Consider the following 19664-nt stretch of genomic DNA (forward strand, 5'->3'; position numbering starts at 1 on the left):
GTACACCCTCAGCAGCGCGGGGGCGGCCGGGTGCAGTGTGCAAACTAGCGTCGGGTTTCCAAAGGGAGTCAATGGGAGACCAAGGGGTCTCTTCAGCGGTGCAGGCAGGCAAGGGTGGGGCTCCTCGGGGTAGCCACCACCTGGGAAAGGGAGAGGGCTTCCTGGGGGTCACTCCTGCACTGGAGTTCCGATCCTTCAGGTCCTGGGGGCTACGGGTGCAGGGTCTTTTTCAGGCGTCCGGATTTCAGAGTCAGGCAGTCGCGGTAAGGGGGAGCCTCGGGATTCCCTCTGCAGGCGTCGCTGTGGAGGCTCAGGGGGGACAACTTTGGTTACTCACAGTCTTGGAGTCGCCGCAGGGTCCTCCCTGTAGCGTTGTTTCTCCACCAGTGGAGTCGGGGTCGCCGGGTGCAGTGTTGCAAGTCTCACGCTTCTTGCGGGGATTGCAGGGGTCTTTAAATCTGCTCCTCTGAAACAAAGTTGCAGTCTTTTTGGAACAGGGCCGCTGTCCTCAGGAGTTTCTTGTTCCTCTTGAAGCAGGGCAGTCCTCTGAGGATTCAGAGGTCGCTGGTCCTGGGGAAAGCGTCGCTGGAGCAGGTTTCTTTAGAAGGCAGGAGACAGGCTGGTAGGACTGGGGCCAAAGCAGTTGGTGTCTTCTTTCTTCTTCTGCGGGGGTCTTTCAGCTCAGCAGTCCTCTTCTTCTTGTAGTTGCAGGGATCTAAATCTTTAGGTTCAGGGAAGCCCTTAAATACTAATTTTAAGGGCGTGTTTAGGTCTGGGGGGTTAGTAGCCAATGGCTACTAGCCCTGAGGGTGGGTACACCCTCTTTGTGCCTCCTCCCAAGGGGAGGGGGTCACAATCCTATCCCTATTGGGGGAATCCTCCATCTGCAAGATGGAGGATTTCTAAAAGTTAGAGTCACTTCAGCTCAGGACACCTTAGGGGCTGTCCTGACTGGCCAGTGACTCCTCCTTGTTATTCTCATTATTTCCTACGGCCTTGCCGCCAAAAGTGGGGCCGTGGCCGGAGGGGGCGGGCAACTCCACTAGCTAGAGTATCCTGTGGTGCTGGAACAAAGGGGGTGAGCCTTTGAGGCTCACCGCCAGGTGTTACAGCTCCTGCCTGGGGGAGGTGTTAGCATCTCCACCCAGTGCAGGCTTTGTTACTGGCCTCAGAGTGACAAAGGCACTCTCCCCATGGGGCCAGCAACATGTCTCGAGTGTGGCAGGCTGCTAGAACCAGTCAGCCTACACAGGTAGTTGGTTAAAGTTTCAGGGGGCACCTCTAAGGTGCCCTCTGGGGTGTATTTTACAATAAAATGTACACTGGCATCAGTGTGCATTTATTGTGCTGAGAAGTTTGATACCAAACTTCCCAGTTTTCAGTGTAGCCATTATGGTGCTGTGGAGTTCGTGTTTGACAGACTCCCAGACCATATACTCTTATGGCTACCCTGCACTTACAATGTCTAAGGTTTGGCTTAGACACTGTAGGGGCACAGTGCTCATGCACTGGTGCCCTCACCTATGGTATAGTGCACCCCGCCTTAGGGCTGTTAGGCCTGCTAGAGGGGTGATTTATCTATACTGCATAGGCAGTGTGAGGTTGGCATGGTACCCTGAGGGGAGTGCCATGTCGACTTACTCGTTTTGTCCTCACCAGCACACACAAGCTGACAAGCAGTGTGTCTGTGCTGAGTGAGGGGTCCCTAGGGTGGCATAAGATATGTTGCAGCCCTTAGAAACCTTCCCTGGCATCAGGGCCCTTGGTACCAGAGGTACCAGTTACAAGGGACTTACCTGGAAGCCAGGGTGTGCCAATTGTGGATAAAAAAGTACAGGTTAGGGAAAGAACACTGGTGCTGGGGCCTGGTTAGCAGGCCCCAGCACACTTTCAATTCAAAACATAGGATCAGCAAAGTCAAAAAGTCAAGGGGTAACCATGCCAAGGAGGCATTTCCTTACAGTTTGCCTATCCTTGAGGTCTAGGATCTTGTGCTGGACAATATCAAACACAACTGACAGATCCAACAGCATCATTAGACTACATTAGCTTGCAGTCTCTGCATGCCAACATGTACTAGGATTGGTAATTGCAGAGAAGGTTATTTCTTTGCTATGTGATGGGGAATTATGATATTAAGTCCTTTAAAGATAATCTTCCCAAGAAATGAAGTTTGATGATGGGAAGATCTGTGGCACTGCTGGAAGAAGGTTTTGTTGTATTTTGAACTAGAATTAGTTGACCTTGCGGAATTGAAAGGTGGCTGGAGTAAAGCCTGATCAGTTTGGGCAATACGCAATCACCTGTAAACACAGCACTGATGGCTGATGAAAGTTGGAGCGTTTATTAATCATCCATTTATACAGAAAGTGGCTACTACAGAAAGTATCTATGTGCTGTATTGAGAACAACTGCAGACATTAACACCTTTATAGAAAACCATGTAGGAACAGTCAAAAAAGAGCAACACGCATAAGGATAGTCTGAGGCTGAGTAGAATATTAACAATAGAAGTCAAGGATTAAGTGAAGTGACATGGGCAGTTATGAGCAGGGAATAATAACAGATGAGTGGTTATTAACAGAAGGGGGTGGACTGGAGTAGGGCAAAAAGATAGGGCAAAAGTAGCAGTTATCCAATTACGTAGATAAAGGTAGGAGAGGAGTAGAAGGAGGTGGGTGGAGTGGGAAGAAAGATAAAGAGGTAGGTTTAGGGTACATAGAGACTACATGGATCCGCTCAGTATATCTTAAATGGAGTAAATCGATTTGAACCAAGGAAACCAATGTGCCACAGTGTAGCCTCCTTACTTGTTAGTAACAGAATCTTAATTCTGCTGTTTCCCACTATAGAAAAATGTGCCAATGTTGGTGACAATTACTGGAAAGCAGAATAGGAGTTCGACAACTGGCACAGTGTTTCAACTGTAAAACTGCCAGTCCTCAAATTTAGAAAGAACATTTTGAGATTTCCTTTCTAATTAGTTTTCGTATTTCACTAAAAGATACTGACAAACTATTTTCATCAGGAACTGATAAAAAAATGTGAACACATTCCTTATCTCTGATTGACATCTATCTAAAAAGGAGCATGGTACTTGAATGGTACCCATATGAAAACCCTATTAGTACAACTATTGCGCCAGTCTTTGGGTTTCATAGCAGAACACTTGTATTCCTTAGTTGCAAATTGCAGAGACAAAGGGAAACCACACTCTCAGTCTCCGGTCCAACATTATGGCAGACACTGGGAGTAGTGTTTACCCAGTAATTATAGGGTTCATATCTTTACCAAAAATCAGCAGGCAGAGTTTTCCAAAATATTCTAAAGTTACTATTTATTCAACATTATATTACATGCAAAAGCAAACCATGGAACAGAAAATGCTGCAAAATCACATGTCTGTTTCCACAAATGCATGGTACCTGTGCAATGTGTGTTTATTTTACTGCCAACCCCCGCCACCCCCCCGCATAGTAATCTGATCACTTGCATTATACAACAAGTTGTAACTTACTTTTCCCTACTTTTTCATTCTCTTAGTTGCATGCTCATTGTGCTTTAAAATTGCTTTTCACCATGTATAATACTAAAAGTGGATTATTAACACTACTTTCACAGTTCCCTTCCTATGTTACATTTATAGTAAAGTTAAATCATGGTCTGCAGCAGCTCGGAGTGTCTAATATAGAACATCTATTGGTAGAGAGCCTGATACTTTGCAAGATGTTTTCACATGACTGGTATGTGGGGCTACACTGCTGGTCAGAATAATTACTATAAGTAAATGGGAGTTTTGATACTTTTTCTTATATAAATCAAAATGTAAGTGTGCTTTCTAATCAGTGCTACATATGATTGATCTAATTTGTGCACTTAGTTATGTATATTATTTTCTTAATAAAGTTTTGGTTGGATCACTATGGTGACCATCAGTTAATAGGGTTAAATTCTTATAAAAATAATTCCTCCAGGAACATTTGATTCTGTATATACTGCATAGAAAGCATAGCTCTTTAACACAATGAACATACATTTCAGAACACCACTTTTCTTACCTGTCATGGGTATCTGACATATTTCTTTTTCAGTGTAAACTTCCAGCGTTGAGGACATCAAACGATTTCTATATGCATTCTTGTGACTGATGATTGAAACCTCGCTTGATTCAGCTCCTTTATCAAAGTCCAACCTTTTTGCAGTTGTATTGTGAGTAACTGAAGAATTTCTCTCACCTTCACTCTTCAAAGGATTAAAACTGAAGCCAAACGGAGTCCCTGCAGTTGAGGTGCTACCAAAAGAAAACGACTGTGGTTTCCCAGAACTAAAAATGTTTTTTACAGAATCTGAACCAAACACAAACTTAGGTGGAGTAATAAAGGTTTTTGTTTGCTTTTCTGAACTGTCATTGGCTTCAAATTTCACTGGCGACACAACAGTTGTGCTATCGTCTAGATCCTGATCAGTTCGCTCTCTGGTGGTTTCTTCCAGCACCGCCACTGCGATTTTCCCACAAAGGGTTGGTTTTAGGGGACTGTCCGCTATAGGCAATGGTGAGAGCAACATCCCACTCTCTTGGGCTTGTTGTGACTCCACAAAAGCCTGATGAAATGAGTCAGCTACACTCTGAAGTTTAAAACGCACTGCAAATAGTTCAGTCTTTCCCTCACCTTCTGCAAAGTCATGCGCAGTCCATATCCATGCTCTTTCCATTCCAGCCATGGGTTTCAAATGTATGCCTGATGTAATCCTATGATTGGCACAGAGTTTAAGCACTTGGTCTCTTCTCATGATTATACGAACAGTTTTGGTATTATAATTTTGCAATATCTTAATATCTCCAATGCCTCTTTCCTTCCACTGGTTGGCCTCTTTATCAAATCTGAAGAGTTTTGCTCTATTTCTAAACAGCACTTGCTCGTTTTCCTCACCACTCGAGACTTCAACTAAATCAGGTAATGGTACAACTGGCTCAAAGCATGGCCCATCTCTTTCCTCTTCCTGAGTAATATCAGACTCCTCATCTGTGCCCACAGAAACCCTACTGTGGTTCAGGTTGGTTGGAGACTTAGATGGACTCAGGACTGGCTGAAAGTTAAAATTAAAACCTGCAGCTGCCTCACCAAAAGAAAAGAGACTTTTCTTAAAACTTTTAGAAACAATAGGTGAAATAGAAACTGTATTAGCTAAGCTAACTTGAAGTGTTTTTTCCCCCAAGCTGTCACTTTTAGATTTAGAACACTCAACTGGCTTGGCCTCTACAGAAGGACTATCAATCACTGAGGTATTTTTTGGTGTGTCTTTTTCATGATGCTTTCCTTGCTGTTCTGCAATACGGTCACCCCCTGCAGGCTTTCCTTCTTTGTTAACGTTAGAACTGTCCAGTTTAAGAGTGTTCCCAGAAGTCTGCAGAGACTGATTCATCAGAAACTTCTGACTCTCTTCAAACTTAGATTTAAAATCTTGAGCCTGGTCCGAACTTTTGAATTTGGCTGCCAGCTGCTCCAGCTTGACATCACCCTCAGAGAAATCACTGGCCAACCACATCCATGCTCTGTCAGAGCCAGATAATGGTTTTAACTTTATGGAGTTTGTAATCCAATGATTTGCACATACCTTTAGCACCTGATCACGCCGCATGAGCAGTCTAAGAGCACCTGTCCTTTCATTTCTAAGGATCTTCAGGCTCCCCACCCCACGCTCTTTCCACTGGCTTGTGTCTGCATCAAACCTGAACAGTTTTACCCTCTCTGAATAAATCACTTTCTCATCCTCTTCTCCAGTTACAATCTCAACCTTTTCTGGCAACTGTACCACTGGTTCAAAATGGATATCATCACTGTCCTCAGTTTGATATAGCTCATCACCTCTCTCTTGCTCTAAGGTGGTGCTGCCCCCTCCACCTACCACACTGTTCTTCTGTGAAATACTTTTGAAGTTTAAGTCTTTTTTATCAGCTTGTCTCTCTGATGGGGTTGCAAGATCAGTAAAGGTAGTGATTTTCTGTCCAAAGTCAACATCATTAGGTTTGAGACTTCCATCACGAGGTGCCAAAATACCACTTTCTGTGGGTTTCTGACTTGCATCAATTCCAGGAACCTTTAGGGAAGTAGCAGTGTGTTCCTTTGACTGCCTATTTTGTTGGTCATTTTTGGGAAGATCCTGGATTCCGAACTTAAATCCCCCAGATGGCACAGGATCTGAGAAAGCAAAGCCTTTTTTTACAGGGTTAGATTTGCTGTTAAATGAAGGCATCTCAAATGTAGAAGATGGAATTTTCTCTTTTTCAGGGAGTCCAAACTGAAAATTGCTCCCTGTGAAAGCACTATTTGATACAGTATTTGCCTGTGCAGCTTTAGGGTCAAAGATTACGTTCTTAAAACCAAATGTCAAGGATGACGGCTTAGGGGCTTGGCAGGCAGAACAATTTGTTACAGAAAGTTTATTTCTGACTGAACAAACAGTGCAATCCCACTGCCCTTCAGCTTTCGAAAACTGTGACCCAAAGCCACTTGGCTTTATAGCACTTGACTCTGTACTAGAACCAAACTTAAAGCTAGAACTAGGTGGAAATGTCACTGAAGTGGTGGGTGCGGCCTGTGGATTAGGAGTGAGACAAGCAGCACAGCTCACTGAAGATGCTTCATTTCTCACCAGGCACATGCTGCAGTCCCACTGACCTTCCCTTTTGGAGAATTGTGAGCCGAAGCCACTTGGCTTTAAAGTACTCGACTCCGTGCTAGAACCAAACTTAAAGCTAGGACCAGGTGGAAATGTCACTGAAGTGGTGGGTGTGGCCTGTGGATTAGGAGTGAGACAAGCAGCACAGCTCACTGAAGATGCTTCATTTCTCACCAGGCACATGCTGCAGTCCCACTGACCTTCCCTTTTGGAGAACTGTGACCCAAAGCTACTTGGCTTTAAAGTACTCGACTCTGTGCTAGAACCAAACTTAAAGCTAGGACCAGGTGGAAATGTCACTGAATTAGTGAGTGTGGCCTGTGGATTAGGAGTGAGACAAGCAGCACAGCTCACTAAAGATGCTTCGTTTCTCACCAGGCACATGCTGCAGTCCCACTGACCTTCCCTTTTGGAGAACTGTGACCCAAAGCTACTTGGCTTTAAAGTACTCGACTCTGTGCTAGAACCAAACTTAAAGCTAGAACTAGGTGGAAATGTCACTGAATTAGTGAGTGTGGCCTGTGAATTAGGGGTGAGAGGCAAGCCAGCTGGCTTAATAGTGCTTGACTCTGTGCTAGAACCAAACTTGAAGCTAGGTGCAGGTGGAAAGGTCACTATTGTAATGGGTGTGGTCTGTGGATTAGGGGTGAGACATGAAACACAGCTCACTGAGGAAGCTTCATTTCTCACCAAGCACATTTTGCAGTCCCACTGACCTTCCTTTGTGGAAAAATAAGCTCCAAAGTCTACTTTGACGGCATTACAAGTGTCCCCCGATCCAGAATTGTTTGAGGGTGCCAGCAGAGAAGACCTCTGTACTGTGCTTGTTGTAACTGGAGTCTGGCACGCAGCACACATTTTAGCTGCTTCTTTATTGACCACTAAACATACAGAACAGTCCCACTCACCTTTTTTTTTACCGAAATGTTTACTAACTGTAAAGCTACTTTCTGAAGACCCACACTTAGATTCTGTTCCAGATGTAACACTATTAAGTCCAGAGAGTTTGTTCTTCAATCCAAATAAGGCAGACAAATGTGGAATGGAGGAAGGGACAATTTTATCACACAGGTTAGATGTTTGGCAGGCAACGCAGTTTGCTAAGGAAGGATCGTTTTTAGCAAAACATGTTTTGCAATCCCACTGCCCTTCTTTTTTTGAAAACTCTGATTGAATGCCACTTGCTTTTAAAGTACCTGCCTCCGAGGTAGAACCAAACTTGAAACTCAAAACAGATGGAGGTGCTACTGAAGTGGCAGATGCCACCTGCGGATTACAGGTGAGACAAGAAGCACAGCTGGAGGAAGAAGCTTCATTCCTCACCAGGCACACACTGCAATCCCACTGTCCTTCCTTTCGGGAAAAGAGAGCTCCAAAGTCACTTTTCAGAGAAGTTGAATTGTCACCCAATACAATAGTATCTGCAGACACTTGCAGTTCAGATCCGGGTACCAGAGTTGTTACTGGATTTCCGCAGGTTCCACATAATTTAGCTCCTGCTTCATTGGTCATAGAGCACACCCGGCAAACCCAAGGGCCTTTCTTTTTTCTCGAACGACTACTGCTCCCGCTTACAGGACCAGAAGTTTCGTTACTAAAGTTGAATGACTGTGGAAGATGCATACTAGCTGGTGTAGCAAAACTAGAGCTAGGAGTGGTCAATGTAGCTACAACCTCACTACCAGCATGTTGATGAGAAGTCTGGCAAGCAACACATATGGAGGTGGTGGCAGCATTCCTAACTAAACAAACATCACAGTCCCACTCTCCCAGTTTCTTGGTATACTGTCCACCAAATCCAGCTCCACTAGAAGTGTCTACAGCTATCTTACCAAAGCTGAATGTTGGAAGAGCAGTCACACCAGGTGCAACAGTAGTGCTTGTTTTAGTATCTCTAACAGGTGCCACTTTTACTTTATTCGTCATGTTTGGAGGAGGCGCCTGGCAAGAAATACAAACAAGGGCTGTGCCATTGTTTCTCACCATACAACCATCGCAGTGCCACTCGCCTAATTTCCCGCTAGACTGTTTTCCAAAAGTGGCACCAGCAGATGAGGACTTATCCATACCCTTGACCTTGTTTACCAATTGATGGGAAGCCTCACCACCTTGCTGTGGTGGTGAACCCACAGTTGTTTTTTCCTTTAAATGCTTTTGGGACTCTTCAAATTTCTGCTTGAACAGCTGTGCTTCTCCTGGGGTTTTGAATCGGATGGCAAGCTGCTCAGGCTTTGGCATTTCATCTGCATAATCCAATGCATGCCAGACATAGGACTTATCAGAGCCTGCATTTGGTTTCAGTGTCATATTTGGACTGATATAGTGATTGGCACAAATTTTCAATACTTGCTCGCGCCTCATTAGGAGTCGTACTTTGCCAGATTTTTTATGCCTTAAAAGTTTCACAATCCCAATGCCCCTTTCCTTCCATTCCTTCAAATCATTATCAAAGCGGAAAAGCTTTGCTCTGTTAGAGAACAGTTCTTCTTCATCCTCCTCACCAGTCTTTACTTCAACCTTATCGGGAAGAGGAACAACCGGTTCAAAATGTGGACCGTCATCAGAAGCTCCGAGACCGCTAGCATCAGATGCATCGCTCACATTGGCTACATCTGCTGTTGGAGTTTCAAACACCAACGTTTTGGTGTCCTTTATACTGAATGTGGGGTACCCCTTATCAAAAACAACAGGTGTCTTATCTAACTTTTGAGCTCCATTTTCTTTAAGAGAAGGGCCTGAAAAATGTTTCTGCCCAAAATTAAACAGATTTTTTTGCTTGGATTCCTGGCTGTCAGCAGATGCTTTGTGGCCTCTTTGGCTATCTTCACACAGTGTTTCTGAAGTCAAAAGACTAAAAAGACTCTCACTGCCAGAAAAGGATGTGCTGGGTGGCACAAACTGTGGTGTGGAAAAGGTGAAACCCCCATCATTAGACTGAAAATTAGATGTGAACTTGAAGGCTGACGGAGTATCCTGTGATGAGTTTATAAAGGGTGGGATTTTCAATGAATCTGTTTGTGAGGTCAGGCTAAGGTGCATCTTTTCTAATTCTTCAAACTTTGAATATAACCCCTGAGGTACTGATGTAGGCTTTGTAAAATATCCTGGTTCAGGCAGTGGTGGATTAGCTGTGGTCTTTGGCACACCGTAGCTGTAATAATCCTCACCACGAGGAGACAAACGTCCAGGGCCTGGGGAACTGTAGTGTACAGATGAACCAAAGGTTTCTTGAGGAAGTTTAGAGGATGTGCTCTGGACAGGTAGATTTGGAATCGGTTGTTGATATGCATACATGTGGGGTTGAGATGCAAGCTGATTGCCTCCATAGAGAGGGGCCTAAAAAAAACAGAAAAATAATGTCAATTTGTGCTTGGACTAGCCTTACACAGTTTGTTGACATGCATATGGCTGATTCTAAATAGCTTTTAATAATCATATATTATACAAGATGTTCATTTTCACAATTTAATTTTGCTGAAAGTATGGACCTGCAAAATAACCCATAATCGCCTTGTCACACCAATTTTGGAAAAGCAAATCCAGCTCAGTAAAAGCACTATTTAAATGCAAAAAAATGATTACTAGTTAATAAAAATGTTACTCTGTTTCCACTGGAAGAAAACCAAACCGTCTTTCATGGCACAAAATCAGTGATGGTGAGCCGTCTTAGTGACTGAACGCCGATTAGTAGCGTTGAAGGAAGTCCTCCGTATAAAGGCATTGTGGAGATCACTGCTTGACCATTTAGCCCAGTGGCTCTCTAACATATGCCCACTCAGGTGGAGGGCATGGGACTGCTCGTATGAAGGTCGACAAACATTGAAGACTACACAGTCACAGTGTTGTGGGCAGGAAGACCAGTTAAGAATTACCCCAAGTGTACTTTGGGCAAGGATCGAGCTTTTGATCAGAATGGGAAGGAATGGGTGGTCAAAGAGGAAAGGGAGTCTGCAAATGATTAGGTTATGATGCATTTAACTGTTTAACTTTACTTCTGAGATATATTTTTTCTGATATATAATTAACCAAATGGGGAAAAGTTAGTCCTCTCCACAAAAACCTTAATTGTGCAACCACAGTAAGTTTTATAAGCGGTCTTCTTAGTCAAATAAAACGAAAATATGTGCTTTCCTAATGTGTGCAGTAATAACCAAGCACTGTGAAGGTAAACAGGTCTAGCTTGCTTTAGGTGCATTATTTTGTTGCAAAGGTGTGTTATAAGATAATTTGCATAGACCGGCAGCAAATGCAATTTAGCTGCTAAGTGGCCCAAGTGTTTTTCCTTCTGCAAATCCTAGCACAACAGACCACAGCTAGCTGCATTCTAGGACTTGTAGTTTTGCTTTTCAGGTCAAAGCCTATCATAGAGCGCAGATGTATGGTTTGCGAACGACTTAATGAGTGCATTCTGAAAACATTTCACCCATTGCTTACTATTGATGTGATGGTTTGTAACTCATGGTTGCTTGCTTTCTATTTCCTGGCTTTATTTGCTTTAGGCTGTCCAGTCATGTTTGCCCTCCTGTGGAGCATCTTTTGTTTACTGAACCCACACGAGTATTTGCTTTCTCTAAACAGGCCTTTAAATCTTGTTCTTATCCTGTCACATTTTCTGTGCGTCCAAAGTGCTCAAATGTCAGACTCTGTCTTCTGAGGGAGCTTGGTGTTTTCTGAGAGACATTATGTGACAATCCTGCTGCATACCCATGTGACAGTAGAGGTTGTAGGGTGTTACGTTTTATAGGACACCCCAAAAATAACTGTGCTGGTTTTTCAGAATATATCATAATTAGGTAAGTACACATGAAGCACATGTTTTGTAATGCTGAAGTATGGTGGAAACAAATATTTGAACACAATCAAAATGCATCAATACACTGGGTGGTGACATTTCCCTACATTATCATCTGTGAGCAGTAAAACTGTATATCTGTGCAAATTAAATGGTCATTTCAATTGAAAGTGTGACGTCTGTAATGGCAGTGCGTTGCCATACCATGCATACTCCACACTAGACCACTCCACTTTCCACCACCCCACAACACTACTCTATGCCCTTCTCCTCTACTTCACAACATTCTATGCCACTGTACTTTACGGCATGCCACTCCACACTCTTCCACTCTAACTCCTTACTCCACTCAAATCTACTATACTCAACTCCACTACAATCAACCCCAATTTACTCCAATCTACACCACTCTACTCCAGTGTACCTAACTCCAATTTACCACAATCTATCCCACTCCATCCTAACCCAATTTAAACCCATTCCACCCTAATCTATTCAGCCCCAGCCCACTCCATTCAACTCCAATCTACTTCACCCCAATCCACTCCAATGTATCCAACTCTACCCCAATCTACTCTAATCTATCTCACCCCACCATACCCTACCCCAATCTACCCCATTCCAATCCAATCTACCCCAATCTATCCCACCTCCACTACAATATGCTTGAATCCAATCTACCCCACTCTAACCCATTCAACCCCACTACAATCTACCCCAATCTGTCCCACTCCCCCACATCAATCTACCCCAATCTAATCTATCCCAAGCCACTTCAATCAACCCCAATCCACTCCATCACATTCTACCCCACTCCAATCTACACCACTCTCACATACTCCGCCCAATCTACCCACTCCACCCCCAATCTATCCCACCCCACCCCAATCTACCAAGATTCTACCCCCATTCCACCTCGATCCACTAAACTCTACCCCCAAACTACCATGCCCCAATCCTCACCATTCCATCCCAATCCACACCATTCAAGCCCCTCTACACCACTCCAACCCAATCTACACCACAATCCATTCCACTCTACCCCAATCCAAATCACCCAATCTACCCCACTCCACATCTAGCCCACTGCATCCCACCCTACACCACTCCACCCATATCTACCCCACATGACAATGCATACCATTCCAATCTACCCTATTGCACCCCCAATCTGTCCCACTTTACTTTACCCCAAACAACTCCCATCTAGCCACACAATTCTAATCTATCCCAATCCATTCCAATCTACCTACTCCAATCCACCCAATCTACCCCTATCACTCTATCCCACATCTACTCCAATCCACCGCACCACAATCTACTCCAACCCTATCTACCCCACTCCAATCTATCCCATTCCACCCCAACCTACCCCACTCCAAGCTAAACTTTCCCAATCCACCCATTCCACTCCAATCTATCCCACTCCCTCACTGCAATTACCGCAATTCACCAGTCTATCCCATTCTACTCCACTCCAATCTAACCAAATTCATTCTATCACAATCAATCCCAATCTACCCCAATGATGTCCAATGTACCCCAATGAGCTCCAATCTACCCCCAGTGAGCTCCAATCTACCCCCAGTGAGCTCCAATCTACCCCCAGTGAGCTCCAATCTATCCCAACCTCTCCCTCAATCTGTCTCACTGAAAATCCCAGAATGAAAAGTGCTCTTAGCTATAATGCTGAAGGAATCGTACTTGACGGGATCACTTGCGACAAGATAAAAGTTGTGTCTATTAAAGTGAAACCCATGTGCAAGCAAAAGAGAACAAGGGATGCTCCACGTGTAGGAGGAATATGCTGAGCATGATAAGTGAGTGATTTCTGGTCTGTCTCGAACATTGGGCCAACTAACAGAGAAATGCTCTGAATTCTTCGCCTAGGGTGCAATCATTATGGAATACTAACTGGCTACACAGCAGCAAAACCTTCTACTTAGACGTCGCTGAAAGCAAGTGCTACTAAAATAGAATATTTCATTTTGTGGGTGAGGGTGGTTTGGGGTCTCCTCTCCATAATCCAAAACATAAAATTGATTGTGATCTTAAAAGGCGTTGTTTTGCTTTATAGGGTCAAGACTGCGAGTGCATGCGCTAGCTCATGCATCTCGCTTGCGAGAGACCATTGTGTGTTTCGTTCCGTAAAGGGCTTAGAGCCCACTTGTCACTCACCATTTGTTGGTTTGCATGCCACTCTTTTTTAAAGCCTCGTAATTCTTCATTGCACAACTGGCATAATTTTTGTTTCTCTGTTTTCTTTTTTTTGCTCGTGGGCGCTGTTGTCAAAAGATGACAACTTGTTCAAAATATGCGAGACCTATTGCATTGTGAATGCTTATTACATCAGCATTTAGGGCAGAAGAGGACCTTTCAATCAATAGAATAATATCCCTCTGAATTTGGCATAATATCCGCTTAATTCACACGGTTATATAAAAAATGGGATTAGTTCTCAGTGTTACCAATTTGTCTTTAAAAAAAAAAAAGAAAACTGGGAATGTTTTCACTATGCTACATTCTTTTTAAGCTTTGTGTTTAATTAAGCTGAGTTTCACTTACAAGGCTTGTCAGGTTAATTAAAAACAATTAAGGCGGCTGACCCAAGTTATCGACGTAAGGCACGTCGGTGGCCGTGTCTCCCTCTGAAGCAAGACTTCTCACAGATGTTCGGCAAGCTCACCCTCAGTGAGTCGCATACCCTACCTTTCTTCTGTTGCATGCCCGTGCAAGAAAGCTTCAAGGCAATAAATGTGCTCTGCCTGCTGCCAGCTTCACTCAATGCAGCAGTTCCAATGGTTTGTTTTTATTTGTGCCAGACATTCTAGGGATAACGCAAAGCATTGCTTCCATATACAGAAGTTACAACTTAGATTTTCGTTCTTCATAAGCCTAATCATGTCCCAGAGAGATTGCTTGTGCATTACATTGCCTTCCTGGGAGTAAGGCTGCCTTCCACCCTCTATTATGCAACTTTTTTCCAGGACTGTTGCATTCAGCAGACTATATTTGTGCATGGAGGTTAATTTTGTTTTACTCAAAGGCGGTGTGCCATGCTTCTAAAGATGTAGCTCTTCTCTATCCTTGCATTAGGTTTCATTATCCCTCTCACAGATAAGGGCCAACAAGTGAAGTAGGGAAGTTACTGTTGGAGAACAGCTGATGTATAATAGACACTATCAAACAGACTGTTTAATTTAACATTTCATGAGGGAGGGGGGGGGGGGGGAAGAGAGAGAGAGAGAGAGAGAGAGAGAGAGAGAGAGAGAGAGAGAGAGAGAGAGAGAGAGAGAGAGAGTTTTTTTTTTTTTTTCATGGCATTAGTCGCTGCAGATTCACATGCTGTGCACATCCCGCCATCTGGTGTTGGGCTCGGAGTGTTACAAGTTGTTTTTCTTCGAAGAAGTCTTTTCGAGTCACGAGACCGAGGGACTCCTCCCATTTCCACTCCATTGCGCATGGGTGTCGACTCCATCTTAGATTGTTTTCCCCGCAGAGGGTGAGGTAGTAGTTGTGTATGCTAGTAATAGTGCCCATGCAATGGAGTGAACACGTATGTACATAATGAAGTTTAAAGTAATATATTTACAAATTTACAAATGTTCAAGATCAACTTCTAAACGGCTAAGGGCTCCCGGGGAGGCGGGTGGGCGCATGTGACTCTGCAGCGACTAATGCCACAAACAGATGTACACTGGGTAAGTAACATTTTCCGTTTGATGGCATGTGTAGCTGCAGATACACATGCTGTGCATAGACTAGTAAGCAGTTATCTCCCCAAAAGCGGTGGTTCAGCCTGTAGGAGTTGAAGTTGTTTGAAACAATGTTCGTAGTACAGCTTGACCTACTGTGGCTTGTTGTGAAGTTAACACATCTACACAGTAATGTTTGGTAAATGTATGAGGCGTAGACCATGTTGCTGCCTTACATGTTTCGTTCATTGGAATATTTCCTAGAAAGGCCATGGTAGCACCTTTCTTTCTGGTTGAGTGTGCCTTTGGTGTAATAGGCAGCTCTCTCTTTGCTTTAAGATAGCAGGTTTGAATACACTTAACTATCCATCTAGCAATGCCTTGTTTTGAAATTGGATTTCCTGTATGAGGTTTTTGAAAGGCAATAAATAGTTGTTTTGTTTTTCGTATTAGTTTTGTTCTGTCAATGTAGTACATTAGCGCTCTTTTGATGTCTAATGTATGTAGTGCTCTTTCAGCTACAGAATCTGGCTGTGGGAAGAACACTGGTAATTCTACTGTTTGATTCAAGTGGAACGGTGAGATTACTTTTGGTAAAAAATTTGGATTTGTCCGTAGAACTACTTTATTCTTGTGCATTTGTATAAATGGTTCTCGTATGGTAAATGCTTGAATTTCACTCACCCTCCTTAGAGATGTGATGGCAATCAAAAATGCAACTTTCCACGTTAAGTATTGCATTTCACAAGAGTGCATGGGCTCAAAAGGCGGACCCATGAGTCGTGTTAAGACAATGTTGAGGTTCCATGAAGGAACTGGTGGTGTTCTTGGTGGTATAATTCTCTTTAGGCCTTCCATAAACGCTTTTATGACTGGTATCCTAAATATTGAAGTTGAGTGCGTCATTTGCAGGTAAGCTGAAATTGCAGTGAGATGTATCTTTATGGAAGAGAAAGCTAGTTTTGACTTTTGCAAATGTAGTAAGTATCCTACTATATCTTTTGCAGATGCGTGTAAGGGTTGAATTTGATTATTATGGCAGTAATAAACAAATCTTGTCCACTTATTTGCATAGCAGTGTCTAGTGGTAGGCTTCCTAGCTTGTCTTATGACCTCCATACATTCTTGTGTGAGGTCTAAGTGTCCGAATTCTAGGATTTCAGGAGCCAAATTGCTAGATTCAGCGATGCTGGATTTGGATGTCTGATCTGTTGTTTGTGTTGTGTTAACAGATCTCGTCTGTTTGGTAGTTTGACATGAGGTACTACTGAAAGGTCTAGTAGTGTTGTGTACCAAGGTTGTCTTGCCCATGTTGGCGCTATTAGTATGAGTTTGAGTTTGTTTTGACTCAACTTGTTTACTAGATATGGAAGGAGTGGGAGAGGGGGAAAAGCGTACGCAAATATCCCTGACCAGTTCATCCATAGCGCATTGCCCTGAGACTGATGTTGTGGGTACCTGGATGCTAAGTTTTGGCATTTTTAATTTTCCTTTGTTGCAAATAGATATATTTGTGGTGTTCCCCAAACTTGGAAGTAAGTGTTCAGTATTTGGGGGTGAATCTCCCATTCGTGGATCTGTTGGTGATCCCGAGAGAGATTGTCTGCTAACTGATTCTGAATTCCTGGAATAAATTGTGCTATTAGGCGAATGTGGTTGTGAATCGCCCAATGCCATATTTTCTGTGTCAGGAGACACAACTGTGTCAAGTGTGTCCCTCCTTGTTTGTTTAGGTAATACATTGTTGTCATGTTGTCTGTTTTGACAAGAATGTATTTGTGGGTTATCATGGGTTGAAATGCTTTCAGCGCTAGAAATACAGCTAACAGTTCTAAGTGATTTATGTGAAACTGTCTTTGCTGTATGTCCCATTGCCCTTGGATGCTGTGTTGATTGAGGAGTGCTCCCCACCCTGTCATGGAAGCATCTGTCGTTATCACGTATTGTGGCACTGGGTCTTGGAAAGGCCGCCCTTGGTTTAAATTTATACTGTTCCACCATTGAAGCGAGATGAATGTTTGGCGGTCTATCAACACCAGATCTAGAAGCTGACCCTGTGCTTGTGACCATTGTGATGCTAGGCACTGTTGTAAGGGCCGCATGTGCAACCTTGCATTAGGGACAATGGCTATGCATGAATACCTCATGCCTAGTAGTTTCATTACCATTTTGACTTGTATGGCCTGTATTATATTGTGAAATGTTTGAACTCTTTGTGGACTTGGAGTGGCAATCCCTTTTGCTGTGTTGATTGTTGCTCCTAAGTATTGCTGTGTTTGACACGGCAGAAGGTGTGACTTTGCGTACTTGAATGAGAAACCTAGTTTGTGTAGGATTTCTATGACATATTTTGTGTGTTGTGTGTGTTTTGATTAACCAATCGTCCAGGTACGGGAACACATGTATTTGCTGCCTTCTGATATGTGCAGCTACTACTGCCAGGCATTTTGTAAAAACTCTTGGCGCAGTTGTTATTCCGAATGGCAACACTTTGAATTGGTAATGTATCCCTTGGAATACAAACCTTAGGTACTTTCTGTGTGAAGGATGTATTGGTATATGGAAATATGCATCCTTTACGTCTAGTGTTGTCATGTAGTCTTGTTGTTTGAGCAGTGGGATTACGTCTTGTAAAGTAACCATGTGAAAGTGGTCTGATTTGATGTAGGTATTTAATGTTCTGAGATCTAGTATAGGTCTTAGACTCTTGTCTTTTTTGGGTATCAGAAAGTACAGTGAGTAGACTCCTGTGTTTAATTGTTGTGTTGGTACTAATTCTATTGCTTCTTTCTGTAGCAATGCCTGAACTTCTAGTCCTAGAAGATCTATATGTTGTTTTGACATACTGTGTGTTTTCGGTGGGAAGTTTGGAGGGAATTTAAGAAATTCTATGCAATAACCATGCTGGATAATTGCTAAGACCCAAGTGTCTGTTGTTATTTCCGCCCAATGTGTGTAAAACTTGGTTAGTCTCCCTCCGACAGGTGTTGTGTGTTGGGGATTTGTGACTTTGAAGTCACTGTTTGGAGGAGTTTTGGGACTTTGGAACTTTCCTCTGTTTCTTTGAAACTGTCCTCCTCTATATTGTCCCCGAAAACCACCCCGCTGGTACTGGCTCTGGTAAGTGGGCTTTGTTTGTGAGGTTGTGGCTTCTGTGGTCTGCCCTCGAAACCCCCCTCGAAATTGTGTCTTTCGAAATGTGCCTCTGCTCTGCGGGGAGTAGAGTGCGCCCATGGCTTTGGCTGTGTCAGTGTCTTTCTTAAGTTTCTCTATTGCAGTGTCCACCTCCGGCCCAAACAACTGCTGTCCGTTGAATGGCATATTCAGCACAGCTTGCTGTATCTCTGGTTTAAATCCTGATGTACGCAGCCATGCATGTCTCCTTATTGTTACTGCTGTGTTGATCGTTCTAGCAGCTGTGTCTGCAGCATCCATTGCTGATCGTATCTGATTATTGGAGATACTTTGTCCCTCTTCTACCACTTGCTGCGCTCTTTTTTGGAACTCTTTTGGTAAATGCTCAATAAAGTGTTGCATCTCATCCCAATGGGCCCTATCATATCCGGCTAACAAAGCTTGTGAATTAGCAATACGCCACTGGTTTGCTGCCTGTGCCGCCACCCTTTTGCCTGCAACATCGAATTTTCTACTCTGTTTATCTGGAGGTGGTGCATCTCCTGAAGTATGAGAGTTGGCTCTTTTGCGCGCTGCTCCAACTACAACAGAGTCTGGTGATAACTGTTGTGTGATGTACACTGGGTCTGTTGGTGGCGGTTTATATTTTTTATCTACTCTTGGAATAATGGCTCTCCCTTTGACAGGCTCCTCAAACACTTGTTTGGAGTGTTTCAGCATTCCGGGTAACATCGGAAGACTCTGATATTGACTGTGTGTAGACGACAGTGTATTACAAAGAAAGTAATCTTCAATGGGTTCTGAATGAAGGCTGACATTGTGAAATGCTGCTGCTCTTGATACCACTTGAGCGTAGCCTGTACTATCCTCTGGTGGCGATGGTCTTGCTGGATAGCATTGAGGACTATTATCTGACACTGGTGCGTCATAAAGGTCCTATGCGTCAGGGTCATCTTGACTCATTCCCGTATGAGTTGGGGATTGCATCATTGGTGGCGTGGCTACCGGTGATGGTTGCGGAGAGTGATGTGGGGATGGTGGTGGTGTTACTTGTTTAGCCACCTTTGCTTGTGGCTGTTTGTCCTTGTCTTGGAAGGCAAGTTTACGTTTTATTTTAATTGGAGGAAGAGTGCTGATCTTCCCTATATCTTTTTGAAGAGCCGCCTGTGTGTGTGATCTGGCTCTATTGTCTCTAATTCTTGTTCAAATCTGGGTGTCTTCATTTGTGAGGACAGTCCTTGTTCCTCTGAATATAAGCTTATTTTCGGTGCTGAGGACGGATGTTTAGGTACCGAAACCTTTTCGGCTGCTTTTTTCGGCTCCGATGAAATCTTTTTTACTTTAGGTGTCATGCCCTCTCG

The 19664-nt window shown here is 43.6% G+C and overlaps 1 protein-coding gene across 3 annotated transcripts in view; it reads right to left on the minus strand.

The window, feature by feature from the left end:
- LOC138250083 (E3 SUMO-protein ligase RanBP2-like) overlaps positions 1–19664 on the minus strand; it is a 580259-nt gene that overhangs the window by 241801 nt on the left and 318794 nt on the right. For all 3 annotated transcript variants that reach the window (XM_069204483.1, XM_069204484.1, XM_069204485.1), the window contains exon 20: positions 4059–10017. In XM_069204483.1, the coding sequence (XP_069060584.1) occupies positions 4059–10017 (5959 nt within the window). The remainder of the gene's footprint in view (positions 1–4058; positions 10018–19664) is intronic.

This window comes from Pleurodeles waltl, chromosome 8 (genome assembly GCF_031143425.1).
Source record: "Pleurodeles waltl isolate 20211129_DDA chromosome 8, aPleWal1.hap1.20221129, whole genome shotgun sequence".
NCBI classification, from domain to species: Eukaryota; Metazoa; Chordata; class Amphibia; order Caudata; family Salamandridae; genus Pleurodeles; species Pleurodeles waltl.